The following is an 18,858-nucleotide window of genomic DNA, read 5'->3' as shown; positions in this document are numbered from 1 at the left end:
TGTTCTTGACCACAGAGAAGATAATTAAAAAGCCAAAAGAGGAACTTAAAAATCTAGCTTCGGGTAGCTTTTATTTAGAACACAATTATTTTGTTTCAAAATGCTAATAAAAGCAATGTTTGGTCTACCAGTTAGGACACCTTGTATGCCATCAGTGTCTGGGTTCCAGTCGGTTGGCTCTAGTTCCCAATTCTAGCTTCCTGTTAATACACTCCCTTGGAGGCAGTGGGGCCTCAGGTTACTGGGTTCGTGCCACTCATCTGAGTTCTAGACTGACTAGCTGGCCCCTGCCTTTTTAATCTCACCCTACTTCACTGTGAGTGGAACACAAACTGGAAGATGGGAGCTCTTTCTTTCTTACTCTCTTACCCGCCCCCTCCCCTCATTTCCTCTGAGTGCCTATTTCTCAAATTTAAAAAATTGACATATGAAAATCTTAAGCACAGGGCCCGGCACCATGGCGCAGTGGTTAGGGTCCTCGCCTTGCACGCCCGGGATCCCATATGGGCGCTGGTTCTATCCCAGCGGCCCCGCTTCCCTTCCAGCTCCCTGCCTGTGGCCTGGGAAAGCAGTGGAGGACGGCCCAAAGCTTTGGGACCCTGCACCTGCATGGGAGACCTGGAAGAAGCTCCTGGCTTCGGATCGGCATAGCATTGGCCATTGCTATTCACTCACTTGGGGAGTGAATCATCGGATGGAAGATCTTCCTCTCTGTCTCTCTTCTCTGTATATCCGCCTTTCCAATAGAAAAAATAATAAAAATAAATCTTTAAAAAAAAAAAAAAGAAAATCTTAAGCACAAAAAAAAAACCCTGAATGTTATTAAACAGCACTTTTCCCCAAACACTTTAATTGTAAAAGTTAAACTAAAACTTTTCCCATTGGATAAATACAGACATTGTACTTTATGAAAGGTATGCAATCTTTCATAAGAAAGAGTGGACTCAGTGATGAAAATCTGCTGTCTCAATTTCTATCTATGTTCAGACAGTATCATCCACTGGCTTTCAATAAAGCATTATCCAACATTTCCATAATTTTATTCTCTATATTCATATTCATATGATGAAAATCAGAATAGCAATAAAGCTTAAAAGCACAACAAAATCATTATTTTTAAAACCTTTAAAAAATATTACTGACTAGATTTCTTAGGCTTAATCGTGTCTTAGAAAACACCTTCTTGTGAAATCTAGTTAAATGTAGACTCAGGATTATCAAACACCAGATTTTAGCTCATATTAATATTCCTCTCAATGGTGAAACAACGGAGTTCAAGTCCAAACACATCACTAGGAATGATATTGATAGGAACAATAGCAACGACAATAACAAGAGGTAGTATTTATTCAACATGCATTGTCCTAAGGCTTTCCATGATTGCTTCTTCTAATCCTCATTACCCTATGAGGTAGGTTGTACAGTAAAACCAGATGAATTAAAAAATCACTAGACCAGAAAGAACAAATGATATTATATTCTCTGTACATTATTTTAATTTAAATCCAGACTTCAAGCATGGTGGAGTATTCACATGAATTTATATCTTCTGCGTCCATAATCACTAAAAAGACATTAAAGGAATATAATGATGGTGATCCCCAAGGAGAACAAACTATAAAGCCATGAGATCACTGCGAAGTTTACAAAAAAGAGTTAAATGTGATTATTAAAAAAACTAAGATATTTCAAAAATTGTGAAACAAATGAAACAAACAATGAAAACTAAAAGAGGAGAAGCAGGAAAAGCGAAAGTTGAAGAACAGAGAGTGGTGGGAAGTTGGCATTCTGTTCTTAAAATTGCATGTATGAAATATATGACATTTGTTCCATGTATATAAATTTGAAAAAAACAAACAGAAAAAATAGAAGATCTGGTAACTAACCCAGCAGTGTGAAGGAAGCCAAAGCCCACATACCAAGCAGAGAAAGGCCAACAAATATATCCTACCAGATGTCTTGCGGGTTCAGGACTCAGCACTGTGGAGGACAGCGACAGACAGAACTGAAATCAGGACCTGAAGACAGGGAAGAGTACTGAACCCCAATCCTCTCCCCACCTTCCACAGACAGCCAACTACTCCACCTGAACTTTCCCTCTACAGGAGAAACTGAACCCAGCGGGCAGGAGGAAAGGGTGTCATTAAAAAAAAAGCAATGTATGAGAGTGCTCAGAATAATACTGAATGTTTTAAGACATGAATTATTGCCTTTAAAATTTAGAGGGAGGCCCCAGTGTGGTGGCCTAGCAGCTGAAGTCCTTGCTTTCAACACTCTGGGATCCCATATAGGCACTGGTTCTTGTCCCAGCAGCCCTACTTCCCATCCAGCTCCCAGCTTGTGGCCTGGGAGAACAGCTGAGGATGGCCCAGGCCTTGGGACACCGCACCCCCATGGGAGACCTGGAAGAACCTCCTGACTCCTGGCTTCAGATCAGCTCAGCTCTGGCTGTTGCAGTTGCTTGTGGAGTGATTCAACAGATGGAAGATCTTCCTCTCTGTTTCTCCTCCTCTCTGTGTATCTGCCTTTCCAATAAAAATGAAATAAATCTTAAAAAAAAATTAAATAATAAAATTTGGAGGGAAAATTATTTAACATGTTCCAAGCTACCAATAAAGAGTAGAGACAGTTCCAAGACTGAATAGCCTAAAAACAGTTTACCTACCATTCATGGATAAGCTTCAGAGGAATTCAAGAGTAAGTCATGTGAAAGAAAAGGATCTAATAAACGGAGATCCAAAATTGACAAAAGCATGAAGGCCTCAGGATGACCAATGAGCCAAGAGCAGGTCTGAAGAGCAACAATCCAAAAGGTGCAATGTAAGAAAAAAAAAAGATTATGGCCAAAAAAAATGTCCTTGAAAGGATGCAAAAATAACAACCAAAAAAATGACAAATCTGTACATCATCTCATGTTTTGGGGACATTTATGCTATTAGATAATTACTGTTACCATTTCATAAAAAAACTGAACAAAATGCTCTGGCCAGAGCAGTAGCTAGCAGCTAAAGTCCTCACCTTGCACAAGCTGGGATTCCATATGGGCTCCAGTTCTAATCCCGGCAGCCCTGCTTCCCATTCAGCTCCCTGACTGTGACCTGGGAAAGCAGAGAAGGATGGCCCAAAGCCTTGGGAACCTGCACCCATGTGGGAGACCTGGAGGAAGCTCCTGGCTTTGGATCAGCTCAGCTCCGGACACTGGAGTCGCTTGGGGAATGAAGCATCACATGAAAGATCTTCCTCTCTGTCTCTCCTCTTTGTGTATCTAACTTTACAATAAAAATTAATAAATCTTTGAAAAAAACTAAACAAAATTTTAAATTAGTAACATCAGCGTCAATACCATGGCATAGCATGCTAAGTCTCCACCTTTGATGCCAACATTCCCTGTTGGCACAAGCTGCCAGTTCAAGTCCTAACTGTTCCACTTCCAATCCAGCTCCCTGCTAATGGCTTGGGAAAACAGCAGAAGGTGGACGAAGTTCTTGAGCTCCTGAACTCATGTGGGAAATCAGAGAGAAGCTCCTGACTCCAGATGGGCTCAGCTTCAGCCATCAGAGAAATTTGAGAGTAAATCAACAGTTGGAAGATCTCTCTGCTTCTCCTTCTCTCTCTGCAATGGTGCCTTTCAAATAACTAAGATGGAATTAGGTTTGGTGCAAAAAAAATTTTTTTTATTAAATTAGTAACTCCAAGAAAAATACGGTTCTAGAAGAAAGGAAGTGACAATTATACAATTCATCAGCAAACAACATTTATATCTACAATTAGAAAGTTGGAAATGAAAAAGTTGCCTGAACATAAATCTATGCTGGAAAGGGTGGCAAAAACAACATGAGGTAAGGATGAAAGAAAAGTAGTTCTGGGCCCGGCGTGGTAGCTTAGGGGCTAAATTCTTGCCTTGCATTTACCAGGACCCTGCATGGGTGTCAGTTCGTGTCGCAGATGCTCCACTTTCCATCCAGCTCCCTGCTTCTGGCCTGGGAAAGCAGTGGAGAATGGCCCAAGGTCTTGGGACCCTGCACCCATGTGGGAGACCCAGAAGAGGCTCCTGGCTCCTGAGTTCAGATTGCCTCAGCTCTAGCTCTTGCAGACACTTGGGAGAGAACCAGCATATAGAAGATCTTTGTCTCTCCTGCTCTCTGTAAATCCACCTTTTCAATAAAAACAAATAAATCTTAAAAAGTTTCCTGTCATATAAAAAAAAATCAAGAAACCATTTTGAAATTGAAAAATCAAGAAAAAGCAGTTTAACATATTTTCTGATAGGAAGATAAATACCAGCATAAAGCACTCCAAGGTTAAAAAAAAAAACAAACCTCATCTCTAAGACGCTAAGTAGAGACACAGGGACTGTCATGCTATGTCCTACCACTCTATATTTTTAACTGTGTAAATTACTTTAATAAAAAGAAATTCACACAAGTTTATAAAGAGAAATCAGCGAAATGTAAAGCAAGTGTTATCTGCTGGTCACTTACCATTCAGTTACCCAGGGCTATTAAAACAGAGTTTAGAGGAGCTCCTGCAGTTGATTACAGCTTGCTTGCAAATCAGGACACCCCCTTCACACAATGGAGAAAGAGCAAGGTTGGAAGGACAAACTATAAGGCATCTCATCCAAAGAATGGACAGAGTCCCAATCAATGATGGTACACTGTACGTGGAGTTAAACATCAGTCTAGCATTAAGAAATAAGAAGAATGGGCCCGGCGCCGTGGTCTAGTGGCTAAAGTCCTCACCTTCAACGTGCCTGGATCCCATATGGGCTTGGTTCACTTCCCTTCCAGCTCCCTGCTTGTGGCCTGGGAAAGCAGGCAAGCAAGGATGACACAAAGCTTTGTGACCTTGCACTAATGTGGGAGACCCAGAAGAGGCTTCTGGCTTTGGCATTGGCTCAGCTCTGGCTGTTGCGGTCACTTAGGGAGTGAATCATCAGATGGAAGATCTTCCTCTCTTTCTCTCCTCCTCTCTGTATATCCACTTTACAATAAAATATGAATCTTTTTAAAAATTGCCACTATAGTTTAATAATGTTGTATAACATTCCTATGTTTTTATAGATTTTTTTAGATTTATATATATATATATATTTTTTTTTTTATTATTGGAAAGGCAGATATACAGAGAGGAGGAGAGACAGAGAAGATCTTCCATCCAATGGTTCACTCCCCAAGCAGCCGCAATGACTGGAGCTGAGCTATTCCCAAACCAGGAGCTCTTCCAGGTCTCCTACATGGGTACAAGGCTTTGGACCATCCTTCACTGCTTTCCCAGGTCACTTTTATAGATTTTTATACCCATTTTAAACTTAAAGAAGAAAGACTGTATTTACAGATTTAGTTTCATAAATAGCAAATATTAACTCTTACGGTGAAATAGTCCATACCAAGTTCACAAGCAACAAAAATGAAGAGCATGCATGCTTCATTTGTTAATTACCAGCAGGCCCAGAGGAAAAAATAAAATTAACTCAATAAAGAATACTAGTTACAGCACTTTATAAAGATTGCACTGAGTATCAATGAATGTAAAAAACACCATGTATTATATGACATCTGATTGCAAAAAACACATCTTTATTATACATAATTAACTTAAAAACACCAAAACCAGGTTGTTTCAAAGTGCTCTTCATCCAAAATCTAGGACAATACCATCACCCAGAGTGAATTTAAAAACACAGATAACAAGGCAAACACTGACAATAGATATAAATAGGCACTATCAGCAAACAATGTTTGTTCTTTAAATAATGCCATTCTCAAGTGGCCCAGAACCTTGACAGAATTCCTCTTTTGTATAAATATTCATAAATTAAAAGAAGTGTCTCTAGATATCCTACGGAGCTTCAAACAATACCTTACAACAGCAGCTTCACAGCCATCTGAGGGGGGAAAAAGCACTAAAATCCTCTTCCATTGAAAGTGGTTTATTTCTCTGGTGTAAGTGAGCAGGATCACTACAAGGCAGCCTCATTTCTAAAACAAGGTAAATAACAATGCATACAGAACCTAAATTTGGTAGGTGACAAAAGTTAGGGTGCAACCTTTTTATACAACAAGAAAATAAATAAATAAAAATTAAATACTTTAACCCAACATTTGGTATTGACAAATTCAGTAGAGCCAACTTCACATATGAAGGACAGTACAGCCTGAGTCTTAAAAAATACTCAGATTCAATATCATGGTATTTGGATTAAAGTTATTTGGAATATTAAGAGTTTCCTTTCTGCTTAAAGGAATACAATACAATCATCTTCAAACCGTTATCCTAACTCAGTTTTAGCTGGGGTAAAGTGACCATCTGGTCCGTGGCACAAGTTACATGTATCACACTTTTGTCAAGCTGAAACCTACTAAGATTTCATGTTTATAAGCTATGATCCTCACTGCCTGATCCATCAGACCCTCACAATGTTTTAGAAAAATATCTACATTTGTCCTTATGGATGTCAAAATGTTACATTATTTGTTTAAAAAAAAAGATGCATATTCATACTGTGAAGTTATTAGGAAAATACTCTTGCAAATAAACTATATAAAGATAAAATACACTTCAAAAGTATGTGGGCTTTTTGTTCATTTTACAATATTCTATAAAGTGCAGAGAAATCCTAAGGGAAACACGAATCCCCATAACAACAGTTGAGTTACAGCAGCTTTTGCATAGCAATACTTAGAGGAAGCTGGGCACGTGGGTTTCCTCAGGAGGAAAAGGATGCAAGAGAATCTTCCGATTCAGGTTTTTTTTTGGCCATAAGTCTGTTTTCTTCAGGAATGGTTGCTGATGTCAAGTCTCCATTAAGTGTATTTCTTGAACAGTGAACAGGTCCTAATTGAGAAATTAATTAAAAGGTTAAACATCCTATTAATATTATGACTTTTGTGAAGCAACATTTTCATTTTCTACTGAGAGACAAAATATTCTTTTAAGATTTCTGCTAATTTTTATTTACTGTTTTGCAATTCTGCCTTTTGGTGGGGAGGGAGGATTTATTTACTTGAAACGCAGAGTAAAGGAGAGAGGGGATGTGTGTATAATTGTGTGTATGAAAGAAAAATAGACAGTCTCAGTCTGCTGACTCATTCCCAAATGGTCAGGTCTGGGTGAGGCTGAAGCCAGCAGCCTGATCTCCCACATGAACAGCAGGGGACCAAGAACTCAGGCCACCCTTCGTGGCCTTCCCAGGCACATTAGCAGAAAACTGGCTCAGAAGCAGTGCAGCTGGGACTCAAACAGGCCACTCTGATGTGGGATGCCAGCATCCTTGGTGATGGCTTCACCAGCTGCACAATGCCAGCCTGTGCACCTGTCTAATGCAGCACAATTTAACCTTTCTTCTATCAACAGTGCTAAGGAACAACTTCAGAGTTTATAAGATGAATTATAAAACTACCTTAAGTAGAGATTTTTGTTATTTCACTGCTAAATACCATGGCTGATATATAATGGGCAGTTAATAAACATTCACTGAATTTTTCTTAACTATTTTTTCAATCTGTTTTAATGCTGTTGGTGTCCTTCTTGTTACTTGGAAAAGAGATCAAGGTGCAAAAAAGTGTGCATACTTTTGCCAAGATCACACAACTATCACTGAAACCAAACTAAATTCAGGTCCTTCCTGTTCTGTTCTAAGACTTTCTGAGCAAAGCCAACAATGTACTCCAGACCGAATCCCCACCATTTCACACAGCATACAGCTCACAAAACTATTACCACCATTCCCATGCAACAAGGCAGAAAAGAATGGTGCAATCCTATCACAAGGCTGCTGTACTTACACACATATTGTTTGCATTTATCATGACCACATATTACCTCTACTAATTTTGTAGAAAAATTAATAAAAACCAGGAACAGCTGCATCTCACAAGGAGACTAATTGGTAATAATAACTTTCAACTAACACCATTAATTGCAAAATATGTACTATAAGGAAGAGCACTATTTAGTCTACTTTGTCAACTAACTGAAACACTGAACTTCAGCTTAAATAGAAATCTAAGGATGAAACTTCCAATCTAGTCATCTGAAGAATTTCTAAAGGACAAAAGTATATGTATGTATAATATGAACATATGTGTGTGTACATCTGTAAATATGCCTGTACAATCAATTGTGTCACAGTTCTTCAGCTTAACTGAAGAGTGTTAACAAAGCACGTGTATCTAGATCCTGTGAAAACGGTTTCTGATTGAGAACCAGATGCCCAACACTGTGATGCAGCCAGGCAAGCCACAGCCAGAAATACTACCATCCTATACTAGAAAGGCAGTTCAACTCCTGGCTGCTCCTCTTCCAATCCAATCCAATTTTGTGCTAATGTACCTGGGAGGAAAAGTAGAGGATGGCCCAGGTCCTAGGTCACCTGCTACTCACTTGGGAAATTACGATGCAGTTCCAGACTACTAGGTTTGCTCCAGGCCCAGCTCTGGACATTGTAGTCACTGAGGGAGTGAACCTGAAGGTGAAAAACATCCCTCTCTCTGTCTCTTCTGTCACTCTGCTTTTCAAAATACTAATACACAAATTTTTATTTTAAAAAATTTTTAAGTTTCAGGACCAGATGCCTAAAAAAAAGAAGAAAACTCAGGAAAAATGGGCAGTTAAAAAAAAAAAACTTGGCTATCACATGATCTGTGTGCATGTGAGAGAGACAGAAAGTAGCATCCAGATGCTAATGTAGTCTACTCAACTCACAGAACTCTTCTAGCTTTGGACTAAGAGAGCAGTGTGTATTAGGCATAAAAAGCAAGGGGGATCAGAAACTGTATTATCTGTTCATTCTCCCTGTTGTTTCCTCTTCCAGGTCTTGCCCAACTAGCACAGGAAAGTTTTTTTTTTTTCTTCCTTCCCTCGCCCCTTGTCTTTCCTTCATTTCTCTAACCATTGCCCCAATTAATTTCAAAATGGTAATGTACTCAACAGTAATTATTTATTCTAAGAAACAAAACAAAAAATGGGCATAAAGAAAAAGATGTCACCATTTTCTGAATACACAGAAATAATAGCAGCAGTCCCTTTCAAAGCACCTCGATCACCTGAGCTGTAAATCATCCAGCTAAGCCAATTTAACTCTTTAGTTAAGTAACAACCATCTCTTACTCAAGCTTCGAATGCATTCGAATACTAGAAAATCACATCACTGGTTTGTTCAATTTCAGCCACAGTGTGATTTACCTGGGCTCTTCTAGGCTACCCGAAGACATTTTCACAGAAGTGAAACTTGCACCCAAAATAACTGACTTATAAATAAACTCCTAGAACACAACCTGCTCCTTAATTAGGAGCTCTATATAATTTCTATCCCGCAAACCTTATGGGAAATCATAAATTTTGAAAATTACAAGTGTAATGGACATGTGTTAAGAAAACCATTTTATGTTAATTCAAAGTCATTTCTGTTCACTACTTTCAAAGTAGATATTCTGACAACCCTTCAAATAAATATTTTTCCCTCAAGAGTTATCAATTTTATCAGAAAATCTCTCCTATGATAATAGTGTGATGCCTTCAATAAGGGAAAAGCACAGGAATGAATCCTACTGTATTTCACCACTAGTAATAGACACAATTACATGCCTTAAGCATTTTAAGGCATTTAACAATGCAGACTGTTGAGTGATTCTTTGAATTCAGAAATTTCTTTGATTTTTCCACAGGATCTCACCTATAATTCATGCTCTTCTAAAATGTTTTTAAAATGCAAATGTAGTGGTAGTAAAAGATGACTAAAGACTACAAAGAAATTACTAAAATTCAGCAAAAAACCACACACATTATATTACACACTCACACAAAAGTACCTGAAAAAGTTCATGGAAATGAAATAAAAGATATGTCTGGGGAAGGTATTTAGCGTAATATTGAAAATACTCATTAACTCATCCATATCCTACATGAAAGCATTTGAGTTTGAAACCCAGCTCCAGTTCCTAATTTTTCCTGCTATTGCAAACCCAGAAGGCGGCAGTGATGGCTGAAGAAGTGGGTTTCTACTACCCAACCAAGAGACCTTGACTGAGTTCCCAGCTCCCATATTCAGTTGTAGCCAGTCCCAGTTGCTTCAAGTACATGGGAAGCGAACCAACACATGGGAACACTCTATGCCTGCCTGTCTCGTTTTTTGCTCTCTCTCTCTCTGCCCCCAAATTAACAAAAAGGATGTACATTTTGGCATGGAAAAAAAAACGAAATCCATGCATACAAATATAAAATGTACAACTACATATAGACTTCAAAAATTTCTCACCAAATAAGCCTTCTAAGTTCGTTTTTTAAATTATTTACTTATTTGAAAGACAGAAGAAGGGAGTGAGAACAGAGAGATTGAAATCAATCTTCTATTCACTGGTTCACTCTTCACATAGCTACTGGGTCAGGCTGAAGCCAGGAGCAGAGGACTCCCAACTACATCTGCCACATGGAGATGCAAAGGTCCCAAGCAGTGGGCTGCCTTCCTGGGTGAGTTAATAGGGGGGCAATTTGGAAGCAGAGCAGCAAAGACTAGGATGGGTGCTAATATAGGAAGCTGGTGTTTCTGGCAGTTTTCAACACCAACCCCTTGATTCTGTTTTTATACAAAATTTTGGTCACATCTTCATGTATTCCTGAAGATGCACTATTTACAGAGCAATCCTCATCACTTAGTGGCAAAGCTGTTTGTATAACATAAGCATTTCTGTTGACTCTGTATGGCTTGTCTAGTTCTGAACTAAGGAATTAATCCAAGAGCAAGGTAAAGTGTTAAATGTCAGTATTTTTCATTTCCAGAAATTACAAAGCCTCACAATTTTGCTAAATAGGACCAAAAAAAAAGACAGAATTCGTCTAACTTACTATCTGGTTCTTCAATGGGAATATCATTACAAGAATCTGTATCTGAGTAGGTTCTTCGCCGTCGCTGGGAGAGTCGGTGAAATGTCGAAACTGGTTCTTTTATACAGTGGCTACTCCTGCAAAGTAAATAGAAAAGGTAAAACCAAAAGGAGTTAAATAAATAAAACACTATCAATTTAAATGAAATTTTAAATGACTTATCTTTAAATGAAAAAAAAGTACTATTTTGATGACCAATACCCTTTATTAGCAATGTTCTATTCAATCAAAGGTCAAACTGCAAGGAAGGCAACCGTTCAGAATTCAGCTGGTGACTTTAATACAGCCATGGCCTGGACTAAACAGGAAAAACAAAGCTAAATCTTCGCCTTGCATACACCAGGATCCCACATACGTGCCAGCTCATATTCCAGCTGCTCCACTTCCCATCCACCTCCCTGCTTCTGGCCTGGGAAAGTAGTTGAGGATGGCCCAAGGCTTTGGGACCCTGCTCCCATTTGGGAGACCAGGAAGAAGCTCCTGGCTCTGGGCTTTGGATCGGTTCAGCTCTAACTGTTGCAGCCACTTGGGGAGTGAACCAATGGAAAAAAGATCCTTCTCTCTCCTCCTCTCTGTAGATCTACCTTTCTAATAAAAACAAATCTTAAAAAAAAAAAAAAAACTAAAATATTAAAAACACAGAAGCAAATCACCACCCCTAATTGCACCTCATTTAATGACAGCATAACTGTATTTATAAACAACTTGCTTCCTCAGAAACTGTTTAGAAAAATTTCTATTAAAAAGTAATTTTTCCAGGCCTGGTGGCTAAAGTCCTCATCTTACACATGCCGGGATCCCATATGGACACCGATTCTAATCCCATCGGCCCTGCTTCCCATCCAGCTCCTTGCTTGTGGCCTGGGAGGGCAGTTGAGCATAGCCAAAGCCGTGGAATCCTGCACCAGCATGGGAGACCCGGAAGAGCTTCAGGCTCCTGGCTTTGGATTGGCACAGCTCCAGTCATTGCAGTTACTTGGGGAGTGAACCATCAGATGGAGGATCTTCTTCTCTGTCTCTCCTCCTCTCTGTATATCTGACTTTGCAATAAAAATGAATAAATCTTAAAAAAAAAAAGTAAGTTTTTCAAAGATTGATTAAACTCCTGTTTTTCTGGAAAAGGAGCTGACAGACTATGCATTCTCTGACAAGGTTAGACAGGGACATGGTTACATTAGCCCAGAACTGATGGCTCAAATCAGTGATTTGATAATGGCTATACAATCATCAGGGAAAAACATCAAAAAACAAACAAGCAGTAAGGGCTCAGCACTTAGCAGTCTAAATGGAGCAAAATCAATGCTAATGTTATAATTTCATCACTTTCCAAAGAACAAGTGAGACCATCATAGCTACTTAAGTGAATACTAACAAATAACAAATAATTCAACAACCTGAAAAATTGGAAAGATCTAGAAGATGAATTTTTAAAATGTGTGATACGAATATATCTTTTAAAATATCAAGTTGTTTTTTTCTATTAACATTTTTCTTAATAAGAATTTCCCTAAATAAGGATAATTTTGACAAAACTTGGTTTAAAGTAAAAGGTGACTTTACCTTTCTGAACTACAAGAACCAGGGTGACTGATCGAACGCTTCATCTAGAAATTTAAAAAAAAAAAAGCAAAAAATAGCACAATAAGTATGTCAAGTAGAATCAGCCTCACTTAAACATATTTTAAAAATATGCAATTAGCAGAAAATTTAATAAATATAACACTAAACAAAATTTAGAAGGTTCAATCAATTTATCAAGTAAAAAATCATTTCAAGAGTCTTATGAGCCCAGGTTATGTAAATGCCTTCTATGTTTGAAACATGAGCCACTAGGTCCTTGAGAAACAGCAGTTGAAATTGTAACAGAAATGACCCACCCAATTTATGGCCTAGAATCATGTAGATGTAAGTGAACATTAGTACCAGTTACAACAGAAATTATTCTCTTCAGGATTATTCACTCACTCAACTAGGCCCTTACTATAATAATCACTCAAGCTGTGGGTCAAACTGACAATTGTCTGAACTGACAACAATTTGAAAACATTATATGCAAGTTTTTTTTTAAGATGGAGTCAATGAGATTAACCAAGACTGCTATTACAAACAGATTCAATAATTCTGGAATTCTTAAATATTTAAGCTGGATTTTTCACATAAGTAAGTTTTATATCAAAAATGAGATTTTCAGGGCCAATGCCATTGCACAGCAGGTTAAACCTCCAACTCCAAGTGCTGGTTCTAGTCCCAACTGCTCCACTTTCAATCCAGATTCCTGTTAATGTGTCTGGAAAAGGAATAAAGGAAGGTCGAAGTACTGCACATCCCTGCATTGATGTGGGAGACCTGGAAGAAGCTCCAAGCTTCAAACTGGCACAGCTCTAGCCATTGCAGCCACTTCAGAAGTAAACTATTGGATCGAAGATCTCTCTCTCTTTCCTTCTTTTTCTACAAATCAGTTTTTCAAATAAAGACAAATAAATCTAAAAATATGAAGCTTTCACATAAATAACGTATTATTCTATGAAAATATTTTGTTCATGAAGCCTGTTTCACCTTGTTATCTATGTCCACAAAAATTACCATAAGCTACAATTCTTGCTCTTCATATGTAGTAGAATGGCATAGCTAAGAAAAATGAATGACCTCCAACCAAATATTTCCTAGATGAACTTATGATTTCCTGTGATTTTTCTACAAATGAAATGTTTAGGCTTAAAAAAGAATTATTACAGTTTCTTATATATGAATACAAATGACTTCTCCATATTCAGAGCATCTGTAACAGAAGTTACAAAAATGTCCTGAGAAGTCCAATAAAAAAATCAAAGTAGTTCTGATGCATTTTAACTATATCAAAATATATATCTTAAAAAAAAAAAAGCAAAACGTGCACCCCTTCATACTTAAATATCAACCTGGAACACAGCACTAAATATTTATCTTGAAAGACTGGTGGCTTTTTGCTCAAGTACATATATTCTTAAAGTTTATATAATATCTCTCCAACTATAACCCACTGAATCCCACAATCTTGTTAGCTGGTATCCAAAAGCAAAAAAAAAAAAAAGGCTCAATTGTCAAAGAAGTTTCAGAAACTCTACACACTACCTTCCCTTCTTGGAAATACGTAATACAAGTAACGTAAGAGAGGTTTAGAGAAGTCCTACCAGACAGTCCATCCTTATCACTACTTACGTTAACCAAGCTCTTTACAAACTAATGCAAACAATGACTTTTACAGTCTCTGTCTCTTAGACCATCTTACAATGATTAGAAAACCGTAAGTACATGTGGACAGGGGCTGGCACTGTGGTGCAGTGAATTACACCACTGCTGAGACACAGGCCTTCCACTCATTCCCCTATCAGAGTGTCAACTGGAGTCCTGGATGTTCTCTTCCTGATCTAGTTCCCTGCTAACGTGTGTGAAAAGGCAGAAGTCTACGGTGCTTGGATCACTGCCGCACACCTGGAAGAGCCCAGAGTGCCTGGGTCCTGGATCCTGGTTGTTCTAGTCTTTGTTGTTGCAGCCATTTGGGGAAAATCTCTTTCTCTATGTCCCTCCCTCTTTCTTTCTGCCTTGCAAATAAACAAATAAATATTCACGTAAATTTAGGCAACAATCTTTACTAAATCCCACATAACTAGATTGGATACAGTGAATAATATGACCTTCAGGTAACTGCACTCTTGCTCTTTCAAATGAGTCCCTAAAAATACTTTGGTGACTCAGATCTTATCTCATCTACAAGTTCTACCACAACATGCAAGAGCAAATTTATTAGCTTGGAAAGAACAATGAATCCACCACCCACAGCAAAGAGTACCTGCTGTTCAAACAGATCAGCAGACAAAGAACTGGCATTAAGCAGCCAACATTAAGCAGGTCACATACTTTGCAATGATTTTCCAACCTGCAGAAGAGACTTTATTTTGCTGATGCAGAAACTGAGGATTACAGAGATTAACTAAATTTGTTTATCTGGATAATTCAAACATGTATGCTAACTAAGAAACACTGTACTCACTGGTACATTTCAAATCCTCTGCAACTCCTTTGAAGATCCACTGAGCAGAACTCCGACCCTGGGTAAAACACCCCTGCGAAGTTCTACCAAGCTCAATCACACCTTCTGTGTCACAGTGCACATCACAGCATTTGTCCTGGCACACTGGAGTGAACTGAAGCAGCAGCTCCCAGTTTGGCGGGTGGTGGGAAATGGGGCAGGTTTGGCTGCATAAAGCACACTGGTACCTATGCTGAGCTCATCAGCTGAGAAGATCCAATACAAACCAGGAGTACAAACACACAAAATCAACCCATGAGTTACTGTTTCCATGTTGAAAATCAAAACAAAACAAAAATCCAGATAGACTATCACTAAGAAAAACAAAATGTTCCAACCATTTGAACAGGAGAAGGTGACACAGGAAAAACTAAAGGATCCGGATGAGGCATTTGAAACATCTCAGGCTTAAACTTGGCATTCGCTATCTTCACACATTCTTCAAGTGTCGTGATGAAGGTATTACATGTAGCACTGAGCAGGGAAGAGGCTTCATTCATATTCTGAAAAACAACCAAGATTTGAGCAGACTTGTAATGGCTACATGGAATCACATGCAATCCTATAAACAAGTATTAACACATCATCTCTAACAGATATATTACCAAGGTATATTCAAATTTCTTGAAAATACACTATCTTAGAAACTTAGAGAGAGGGTAGCCATTTGGTACAACCGTTCATTCAACACTGCTTAGAACATCTGTATCCTAGATCAGAGTTCTGGCTTCAATCCTGGATTGTCCACTTTATGTTTGTTTTATTTATTTACTTATTTTATTTGAAAGGTAGAGTTACAGACAGACAGACAGCACCTCCATCGACTAGATCTTGCCCCAAAAGACAAAAACGACTAACACTGGGGCTGGGATGAGGGCGGTGCCCAGCAGCTTCCTCCAGGTCTGCCACATAGGTGGCAGGGGCCCAAGCACTCAGGCCACCTACCACTGCCTTCCCAGCTGGATTAGCAGGAAGCCAGATTAGAAGTGGAACAGCCAGGCCTGGCACGATAGCCTAATGGCTACCTCACCCTGAACGTGTCAGGCTCCTATATGAGTGCCGGTTCTAATCCTGGCAGCCCTGCTTTCCATTCAGCTCCCTGCTTGTGGCCTGAGAAAGTAGTGGAAGACGCCCCAAACCCTTGGGACGCTGCACCTGAGTGGGAGACCCAGAAGAGGCTCTGGGATCTTGGCTTTAGATCAGCTCAGCTCCAGCCATTGTGGTCACTTAGGGAGTGAATTAGCAGACAGGAGATCTTTCTGTCTCTCCTCCTCTCTGTATATCTGGCTTTCTAATAAAAATAAATAAATAAATCTTTAATAAGAAGAATTAAAAAACAAAAGCAGAACAGTGAGGACATAAACCAGCAATCATACGGATGCCAGTGCCTCAGACAGGCAGCAACTTAACCTGATTCACCACTATACCGCTTCTCAATTTTTGTTCCACCTTCCTGCCCCTGCTCACCCTGGAAGGCAGAAGATGATACACAAGTTCCTGGGTCCCTGTCATTCATGTGGGAGGTCCTGATTGACTTCCAGCCCAGCCATGGCTTTTGCAGGAACTCAGAGGAATCAATCAGTAGATGAAAGCATTCTTAAGTCTCTCTCCAAACAAAAAAATGCAAATTAAAAAACTAAAAAATAAAAAAAATACAGGCAGGTGTTTAACCCTAGGGCTTAAGATTCTGGGTAAGATACTCCTACGACGAGCCCAGCACAGTGGCCTAGCAACTAAAGTCCTCCCCTTGAATACACCAGGATCCCATACGGGCGCCGGTTCTAATCCCAGCAGCTCCACTTCCCATCCAGCTCCCTGCTTGTGGCCTGGGAAGGCGGTTGAGGATGGCCCAAAGCCTTGGGACCCTGCACCCATGTGGGATACCCAGAAGAAGTTCCTGGATCCTGGCTTTGGATCGGCGCAGTACCGGCCATTGTGCTCACTTGGGAAGTGAATCATCAGATGGAAGATCTTCCTGTCTGTCTCTCCTCCTCTCTGTATATCTGATTTTACAATTAAAAAAAAAGAGTACTTGGCTTTGACACCTGGCTCCTGCTCAGGACTCTAGCTTCCTACTAACATTCACCGAGGTGCAATAACGTTGGTTTAAGTAACTAGGTTCCCACCACCCACCTGGGAGACTTGGATGAGCTCCTGGCTCCCAACTTTGGCTAATGCCTGGTCAGTGTCGGCACTAAGGGAGTTAACCAGCACATGGTGCACTCCCTTCCTGCCTCTCAAATAAATAATTTTAAAATGAAAAATAAAAGAGAAAATTAAAGCAATGCAGGAATGAAAATTACCTCTCATCAGTAAACAATATGTAAAATTAGACTCCAAGAAAAAAAAGCTTTACATACATTAAAACAAATATTGTATTGGAAAATCAATCATGTAAAAAATTAATAATAAAATAAAATAAGAGGCCAGTGTGATGGCTCAGTTGGCTAATCCTGCACCTTCAAGTGCCAGAACCCATATGATACTAGTTCACATCCCAGATGCTCCACTTCCCATCCAGATCTCTGCTTGTGGCCTCGGAAAGCAGTGGAAGCTGACCCAAACCCTTGGGATCCTGTATGCACAGGAGAAACCCAGAAGAGGCTCCTCAATCCTGGCTTTGGATCAGCTTAACCATGTGGGCAGTAAACTGGCAGAAGAACACCTTTCTCTTCTTCTCTTTATAATCTATCTTCCAATTAAAATAAATAAATATTAACCAAAAAAAAAAAAACCAGTGGTACACCCTACAATTACTTCATGGCACCAGAATTCACGACTGTCCTACTCATTCTTCAACTTCTTTCTTGGTAGAACACAAGGTCCAATTTCGTTAAGACAATAAAGTGTCCTGCCCTAGGCATGATTGCGGACTGATTCAAGCCAGTCAGGACTACTCCAAGACCCATTGTCAACATTTTTCTACTAGCTTCTTTTGAGCAGACAAAAAGTCTGCTCAGGAGCTCCAGTAATTTTTGTTTTCTACTTTGAAAGGAAGAACCTGAGTCCAGTGCTCTTTATCATCCTAGCAGTCACCTTGCAGTCATACCGGGGTAAGAGAGGAAAGAAAATCCCCACATACCAGATGGCAGATTAGCAGGAACAACCTGGGTCCCTGTCTGCATCACTCAACAGCTGGAGTCCAGTGAGAGGACCCACCTTCACCGAGCTCATAATCAAACAGTGAAGCGCTATTAGGTTTAATGCTTCCAACATCAAATCTCTCCTTCCTCACAAGATTTTGCCCCACCAGAGAAAGCCACAGAGAGGGAGGACATCTTAATCTACTTCTACCACACCAAGCAGAGACCAGGAATTGGGTCAGCGTTCCACTCAAGAAAACAATAGTGTTCACCAGTCCCATGACACCAGGAAAAGTGAGGCCTTGTCACAGATAGATCCTACTAATTTGAGTTGTGGTTCCTGCATCACTGCTCTGAGTGATTTTTCCTATTTGTTTCATAAAGATAAGCAGGGTTGGCATTGTGGCATAGTAAAGAAAGCCACCACCTGTGATGCCAGCATTCCATATGGCCAAGGGTTTCTTTTCCAGTGGCTACACTCCAACCTAACTCCCTCCTAATGGTCTGGAAAAAGTAATGGAAGATGGTTCATGTGCACGAGTTCCTGCCATGCACGTAGGAGACCTGGATGAAGTTCCTGGCCTCTGGCCTCAGCCTGGCCTCAGCCTAGCCCAGTCCTAGCCTGGGTAGCCATCTGGGGAGTGAGCCAACAGGTAAAAGATCTCTCTGCATGTCTCTTACTCTAACTCTGACTTAATTAGTTAGCTGGATTGCAAAGAGAAGGAGAAACACAAACAGAGAATATGAGAGGCCTTCTGTCTGCTGGTTTATTCCCCAGATGACCACAATATCCAGGGTTTGGGTCTGGGTCTCCTATGTGGG

At 39.7% G+C, this 18,858-nt stretch overlaps 1 protein-coding gene across 2 annotated transcripts in view; it reads right to left on the bottom strand.

The window, feature by feature from the left end:
* Positions 1 to 5,559: 5,559 nt before the first annotated feature.
* The window catches only part of PLEKHA3 (pleckstrin homology domain containing A3), a 33,310-nt gene continuing 20,011 nt past the window's right edge, over positions 5,560 to 18,858 (bottom strand). For both annotated transcript variants that reach the window (XM_040971796.1, XM_040971797.1), the window contains 4 exons: positions 15,292 to 15,456; positions 12,445 to 12,488; positions 10,846 to 10,961; positions 5,560 to 6,837 (listed from right to left, as the gene is read on the bottom strand). In XM_040971796.1, coding sequence (XP_040827730.1) covers positions 6,710 to 6,837; positions 10,846 to 10,961; positions 12,445 to 12,488; positions 15,292 to 15,456 — 453 coding nt within the window. In that variant the 3' untranslated portion in view covers positions 5,560 to 6,709. The remainder of the gene's footprint in view (positions 6,838 to 10,845; positions 10,962 to 12,444; positions 12,489 to 15,291; positions 15,457 to 18,858) is intronic.

The sequence above is a fragment of the Ochotona curzoniae genome, unplaced genomic scaffold (genome assembly GCF_017591425.1).
Source record: "Ochotona curzoniae isolate NIBS_2020 unplaced genomic scaffold, NIBS_Ocur_1.0 contig_2210, whole genome shotgun sequence".
In the NCBI taxonomy this organism is placed as follows: Eukaryota; Metazoa; Chordata; class Mammalia; order Lagomorpha; family Ochotonidae; genus Ochotona; species Ochotona curzoniae.
The sequence above is the reverse complement of the archived record's forward strand: the minus strand, read 5'-3'. Positions and strand labels throughout refer to the sequence as shown.